This window comes from Balearica regulorum, chromosome 18, assembly GCF_011004875.1.
Source record: "Balearica regulorum gibbericeps isolate bBalReg1 chromosome 18, bBalReg1.pri, whole genome shotgun sequence".
In the NCBI taxonomy this organism is placed as follows: Eukaryota; Metazoa; Chordata; class Aves; order Gruiformes; family Gruidae; genus Balearica; species Balearica regulorum.
The window spans coordinates 4482410-4489420 of NC_046201.1; the positions used below are offsets into that span (position 1 = coordinate 4482410).

At 40.2% G+C, this 7011-nt stretch overlaps 1 protein-coding gene across 3 annotated transcripts; it reads left to right on the forward strand.

Moving 5' to 3' along the window:
- The first annotated feature begins 350 nt into the window (after positions 1 to 350).
- On the forward strand, positions 351 to 7011 carry C18H17orf75 (chromosome 18 C17orf75 homolog). 3 transcript variants are annotated; one of them, XM_075770884.1, is made up of 10 exons: positions 351 to 608; positions 899 to 979; positions 1624 to 1749; positions 2181 to 2321; positions 2522 to 2579; positions 3263 to 3382; positions 4020 to 4084; positions 4199 to 4335; positions 4844 to 4947; positions 5540 to 7011. In XM_075770884.1, the coding sequence occupies exons 1-10, from the start codon at positions 475 to 477 to the stop codon at positions 5747 to 5749; spliced, it is 1176 nt and encodes a 391-aa protein (XP_075626999.1). In that variant the 5' UTR covers positions 351 to 474; the 3' UTR covers positions 5750 to 7011. The 3 variants fall into 3 exon arrangements, with proteins under 3 accessions (XP_075626999.1, XP_075627000.1, XP_075627002.1); XM_075770887.1 differs by having other exon boundaries at positions 471 to 608; positions 867 to 979; XM_075770885.1 differs by lacking the exon at positions 899 to 979 and having other exon boundaries at positions 370 to 608.

Here is a 7011-nt window from a genome sequence, read left to right on the forward strand (position 1 = left end):
TTTTTAAAAACAAGCAGCACAGCTCATCCTGTCAAACATGATTTGAGCGGGTCCTGCATTTGAAGGATTATCTCGATACAGGTAGTACAGCATCTACTGTATTTTTCAGTAATTTGCACAAAAGAGTTGCAGCAACAAGAGCCATTTCAGTGTTGTCCAGTACAGCTCTACTTTGGGCCCGGTGCACCTCGAGCGGCTCGAGCCGCTGAAAGCCGCCTGCAATGAATCCTCAGCCCATTCACCCGCTCCCCGCTGCTGGGGGCCGGGCGGGGCCTGCCCACGGTCATGGGTACACCCACTCAGGGTGGGGGGAGACGCTGTAGCGCAGTGCCCGCCCTTCCGCCGCCCTGCCCTGCCTCCGAGGCGGCGAGCGCAGGGCTGGCAGCGGGCTGGGCCGTGGGGGGTGAGGCAGGCGCGGCCCGGGCGGCGTCAGAGGCCGCGTTCCCTGCGGCACAGCCGGCGGCTTGGGCCGGTATGCTGCCGGCGCTGCCGGACGGCGATGAGCGGGAGCTGGAGAGCAGCGAGGAGGGCGGCGGCGCGGGCGAGGAGCGGAGGCCGGAGCGGTACAGCAGCACCTACCACAGCCTCTACGGCTACCGGAGCTGCAGGTGAGAGCGCCACTGGCCGCCGCTGAGGCCTGCCGGGGCCCGGCGAGGCGGGTGGGCGCTGGGTCGCCCCGCGGGGAGGCTACTTCCAGGCCTTACCACTTCCCAGCTGCTCGGATTTGCTTTATTCCCCTTCTCCCCTCCTCCACAAGAGATCTTTTTTCCTCCCATAATGTCCCGATTTCCCTGCTCCTGCTTTCAAACGCTCTCAGGCTGTACCTTTCCCCGCTGCAGTTCCTTTTGCCTGTTCTGTGTGCTAAGGCTGTAAAATAAATCGGAAGAATGATTTTCAGATCCTCGCAGCAGGGAGCAGACAGTAGGGATGGCAGTCCCAGCAGTGCGGCAGCAGAGACACCCTCCAGCGAAGACTTCAGGTAGAGTCCATCTGCAAGAACTGCATGATCCCCTATCACCCCATTTTTAAGCCTGCAGTATTGCTTTTGGGTGCATAGTAAGCAAGTACATTGAAGTCCCTTCAAAGCAGAAACCTCTGGGAAAGCATACTGACATCGCTTGGTTGCTTTTTCTGGAATACTTACGGAATGGACACAAAACTCAAATAATGTGTTAAACATAAATTATCATCTTGGAGTTTCAACTCTGTTTTCTTTGCTACTAAGACTTGACATTTCTGTATTGACTTAGGTCTTCAAGTAGATAATAGATAATTAAAATTTATTAAACAATTTTAAATGGACATGTTATCTTTCCACAAGCTCTGTAATGGAGTTGTTGCTCTGTATTACAGCCAGGGAAACATAGGAACAAAGAGGGGCAGTGACTTCTTCATAGCTGCTGAGTTGTTCAGCATCAGCTGACACCACAACTCCAGAATTCTGGTCTAGGGGGCAAACCACAGAATGCATTTCTGAGGGGCCAGAAGTCACGGAGCGAGTTAGCTGTAAGCCAGACAGATGACAGTGGTCCCCCTCCTAGAAGCAGGTGGTTCTGCACTCATTCAGAGGAAGAAAACTGTAACATTTGCTTTTTGCTAATGATTTCTTCTTGTTTTTTAAAGCCTCTCCTTGCTGGACACTAACTTGCCAGCCGAAGCAGAGACTGAATTGCGCAGTTTTATCGCTAAGCGTCTTACTAAAGGAGCCCTGTTTGAAGGAATGGGGAATGTAGCATCAGTGGGGCTGAGGTAAATTTTAAAAATTAGTTGTGAATGAGAACTGTAAGAAACATTGGCAATATTGCACACCTTGCCATCTGGTGCTGCACTTAGGTGTAATCCCAATTCTGTGTTCTCAGTCTATTGCTGCTGTTAATAACAGCTTTACGCAATGGTGCTTTCCTCTTTTTCTAGGTTGCTTTGAGAAAAATATTGTAGTAAATAATTTATTTTTTGAATACTTAAAAAATACTACATGTGTTTATGACTATTTCCTTTTAAACTACTCTGGCATCACAGAGGAAAAAAGAGAAGGTATAAGAGCTCTATATATGATCATAGGAGCTACCAGTGCTAGTGGGTAAAAATTCTTTACAGAAATCATCTATGTCTGCTTTTTGTACTCATTTATTGTGATGTGTCTGTAACAAAATAATTCTGGTTTTTTTCTTTCTGCACAGCATACCAGAATATAAAGTTGGTTGTTATTACTGTCGTTTCCAACAAGAAAATCTTCTAGAAATGGCAACACTGGAATCAGATATCAATGCTCCAGAATATGTGGTTTGTTTCTTAGGTGGTTCAGAGAAAGGTCTGGAACTATATCCTTACCTTTAACTTTCTGTATCTCTGTGGAGAGGGAGATGATGTAAAAATTATGGTCTCATCATGTCTGTTTCCTGCTTGAAATCAGCTTGTTTGTGCACAACTTCCAATAACTGAAAATGTTAATAACAGCCATATACTGAAAGGGAGAAATGCAGATCTTAACTGATGCATCATATTTTCCTTAAGAAGATACTTTCAGACTTGAGCTGGACAAATACATTCAAAGTCTGAAGATAAATCTTGATTTGGAGGTAAGGCCTAACTTTTTTTTTTAAGTGGTGAAAATTACTATTTACACAAATTAATTACTAATACAATCTGGAAGATTTAGTCTATGGAGACAAAATAGGTGTTTTAAGTACCAGTAGGAAATACAGAGAGAGATACTTGATCCACTGTAGTGACAGTGAATGTCTAAAGTGTTATCAACCACACAAGTGAAAAGGAAAAAAAAAGGGGGGTGGGGGAGAGAGGACTTTTTTGTGCCAGCCATAAATCTCTTAAAGGTTACTTGCAGTTAGATTCAGAGAGAAGAATGAATAATGAAAGGTAATGGTCTACAGGAAAGTTATCAATGGTCCACCTGGATTCTTATCACTTCTGAATGTCGGGGAAAGATTTTTAGTGGATTTCTTGTCACAGTTTTTCTAATGGAAACTGCATTTTAAGTCTCTTTCTCATCCCATCTGCTGTTGCAATGGTCTTTGCTCAGTACATACCATAATATTACAGTTCTGTCTATTTCTTAAAATACAAAGCCCTTCTTTGCTGATAAAGTGTGGCTTTAAACCTCAAAGTCATTATTTTACTGTGGTTTGAAATTAAGAAGGCTCTGACATCCAAATATCTTAGGTTGAATAGATTATTAATAGGTTTCTATTTGTGTAGAAATCTAATCTGTAGTTAAAAGTTTTAACATTTCAACCTGTTACAGCAAAAATCCTTGGAGACCTGTGTTAGCCCCTACTTGAGAAGCTGGTTTGAGAATGCCATATGCCCCATTCAGAGAGTGGTACAGCTTTTCCAGGAGAAACTCGCCTTTTTGTTACATGCTGTAAGTAAGTGTATTCAAACTGGATAACTAAAAAAGGTTCAGAAGGAATCTCAGTGACTCCAACATGTTTTCAATCTTTCTTGCATTTGCTTTCCCAGCCAGGGTAAACAAGGAACAAGTTTTTTCTTCTTTTTTTTTTTTTTTTTAAATTCAGGGCAAGTACATTTTCCCTGCTTTATTGCTAAGGAAGCACATAGCAATTTCTTCTATCAGTTGTCATAGTTCACTCATTTTAAATTACATAGCAGTGTCCAAGTTGAAATTAGAATGAGAAAATTAGAAACAGCACGAGAATACTGTCCCCACTATAATTTCTCTGAACCAAAAGAGATGTTATATTGTGTATGTGCCTCATGTAAGTCACTGGAAACAGAACAGAAATTAATCCTAGCTCTAGTCAGGGAGTTTGAGGCAGCTTTGGATGGAATAGCTAATAGAGCATAACTGCTGTATTTCTTCTGAATGCAAAACCAGCTGCAATGACTATAGTATGGAGTATTCCCTTAGCCTCTACTCTTTCTCTGAAAAGAACAATTTTTAAAGTACCACATTACGTATTTATTGCTAGTGACTGCAATATAGCAACAGAAATAGTATCAAAGTTGCATCCAGTTTTCATTTTTTTGTTTGTTTTAAGGCTTTGAGTTATACTCCTGTGGAAGTAAAAAACGCAGATGAAAGAACAGAAAAAGACATCAGCAGGTAAAGATATTTTGAGAACCTGTGAGTAACTTGGTTTTTGTGTATGACAGCCTCCTGTTCTTGCTGTTAGGAATGGTAAAGAAGCCAGCAGTTCATGAGAGCTTTTTGTGTCAGGTTTCTGGCAGCTGCCAGCCTCCAAGGACTTGTTCAGGAAGGCACAATGACCTCCTTGTGCATTGCCATGACTGAGGAGCAGCACAAGTCAATAATTATTGACTGCAGTGGACCTCAGCCTCAGTTGCATAACGCAGGTGAGATTACAGCTGTGAATACTTCTTCATGTTACTCACTTGTATCCATCAGCTGCTGAGAGTTGAGAATATTCAGAAGCTCGTAGGTTCATGCCCAGAAAGTTTGGATTCTGGCTGGAAACTACACCATCTGGTTTCCTGTGAGCAGATACACTGGAACTCTGGTTTGAAAATGGCTGATAATAAAATCCACAGTGCATTTAGTTTGCAGACCATTAAACTATGATTTGTATGCTTCAGAGAAGCTGCAAAACTTTTTTCCTGTTGCCCTTTTTCACAATATTTGTCAAAGGAATTGAACAATCAGAACAGAATTTCATGTAATCATTATGCTGTTTGCTTTTCTTTTCCACACGTATTGTTTTTCTTACGACTTGTTTCTTAGCCCAGATATATTATTATCAGTTGTTATGTGAGAGTGATTAAACCAGGTGAATGGAGCTATATATTTATCTTCAGCTCCTTTACTTTTTCCCATCTCTTCTCTGTGTTCTTGAACACGTAACAGGAAGCAACAGATTCTGTGAGGACTGGATGCATGCTTTTGTGAATGGTGCTGAAGGTGGAAATCCGTTTCTCTTCCAGCAAATTTTGGAAAACTTTAAATTGAAGGTACCTGTTCATATATGTTAAAGACTTCAGGAAGACGTCAGGGTTACTGAGGGAGCAAATACTCCTCTTGCAGCAAAGAAAAGCTTTAGGTTATTTATGTCTATATGTCATTAGTTGATTAACTCTGAAGTTTAAGTTGAGCACTGGGTTACTGTAGTTGACAAGACCAGAATGTAAAGTAGTGTGAAAGCTTCTTCAGTGACTATTCCAAAGGCATTTTCTCATAGTTAAAATAAACCCTACTTTTTTCTCTTTGTATTATAATACTGTTAACTTGAGCTGTGCACACACAATATTGTGTGACATGGATTCGGTAGTTAATGTTCCTTAGGTGATCTGTCATAATAGGCGAACTCTAGATACAGGGTTGGACACAATCAAGCTGTGGTCGCCACACGTTTTGCATTGTTACAATAACAGGGGTAACACATGTCACAGTACTCAATTCTTAAATTACTCTTGAGTAGTAATATAAAATTTCTATTGGAAATGCTTTTGCTTCTCCTGCTATTCTTTGTTTGCTGTTCCACATGATGGTATGTTTTCTTTCCGTGTAGAAGGATAAGAAAATGCTCTGTTACTCTTTTCCCAGGCTATACAAGACATAAACAACCTGAAGAGGTTTATCCGCCAGGCTGAAATGAACCACTACGCCTTGTTCAAGTGCTACATGTTCCTAAAGAACTGTGGCAGTGGAGACATACTTTTGAAGATTGTTAAAGTAGAACATGCAGAAATGCCAGAAGCCAGAAATGTAGTGACTGTCCTTGAGGAATTCATGAGAGAAACATCAGTGGCTTAAAACTATCTTAATTATTCTGTACTCATTTGAGGGTACTGTATAAATCATTAATTTCTTCTGTGCAGCTTAGTTTCACTATTGCACGATTTTTAATTTATATTTAAAAGTATTAAGTCAAACCTAAGTTGCAGTTTCACCTGCCTTTTGTCTTTTTTAGAGAAAGCAGTATGAGCTTTTTTAATGTGTAAATATCAGATGATACAAAATCCTGCATAGTTTTCAGTGCTTACCAGATTCTCCAAATGACTTGCTCCTTTTCTGAAGAAATCATGACATTTGTTTTTTTACAGTCATTGCACACAAAAAAACCCCAAACCAAATCCCCTACCTGGCAAGCATTTCAGTGTTTTAAATATTTTAAATATCTTTATAATGATCATGTCTAATCATTAAGATCTGTTTGCTTTTGTTTTAATATATAAAGCACAAACCTCTGGATAAATCATAGTAAATGAATTAATCATATTTGTTTATATCAGAGAACATAGTTAACAAGTCTGTAGCTAGTTTCCACATTCTACTTTCAAAGTGGCAGTTTGTTCTTTGGGTACTAGATAAACAACTTGTTAATTGGTATGAAACAGAACTGCCTTAAGGCTGAACAGTTTTAGGAAGCAGTTTATGTGTGCTTGTATGTATGCCTACCTATGCTGGACAGACAAATTCCCAAGCTATTTGATGAATCCCATTCTTCATTAGTTTGCATTGTGATCAAGACGACCTTTGTATGTTCTTATACCCATTTTGCTAAATAACTAATCATGAAGTTTTTCAATTGTGGAGAATTAAACCTGACAATTTTACAGAATAAATATTAACTTTAAATGAATAGAAACTTCTTCAGAAATTGAAGTAAACTAAGTTCCTAGGTTAATTATTCAGACTTTAAAACATTTCATTGTATTTCAGCAATGAATTCTTACCTACATCATAGGACATTTAGACAGCAGAATACTTGAAGAAAATCTGGAATCAAAACTCACAAGGCCTCTGAGTGACCACATCATTGAGGACTAGTTCTACAAACATGACATGAGCAAACTCCCCATTGCTTTCCTTTGCAGCCAAGGGTGTTTGAACACCTAACTCAGAGTAGCTGAACAACTCTTCCTGACACAGGAACTCTAAGCAGTCTCACTAATGCATTTAAGTTTGTTCTGCCAGTGCTGTATACTGTGATGATAAAAGTTGAATGATTTCCTGTGACACTACTGTGTTCAACCTATCATAAGGTTTACAATAAAACACATTTACATCCTTAA

What these genes read in the sequence shown, in the direction of transcription:
- C18H17orf75 (XM_075770884.1), top strand. Translation starts at nt 475, where the DNA reads ATGCTGCCGGCGCTGCCGGACGGCGATGAGCGGGAGCTGGAGAGCAGC. An exon ending in CCCTCCAGCGAAGACTTCAG is followed by an intron (nt 980 to 1,623) that starts GTAGAGTCCATC and finishes TGTTTTTTAAAG; the next exon opens with CCTCTCCTTGCTGGACACTA. An exon ending in TGGAAAACTTTAAATTGAAG is followed by an intron (nt 4,948 to 5,539) that starts GTACCTGTTCAT and finishes CTCTTTTCCCAG; the next exon opens with GCTATACAAGACATAAACAA.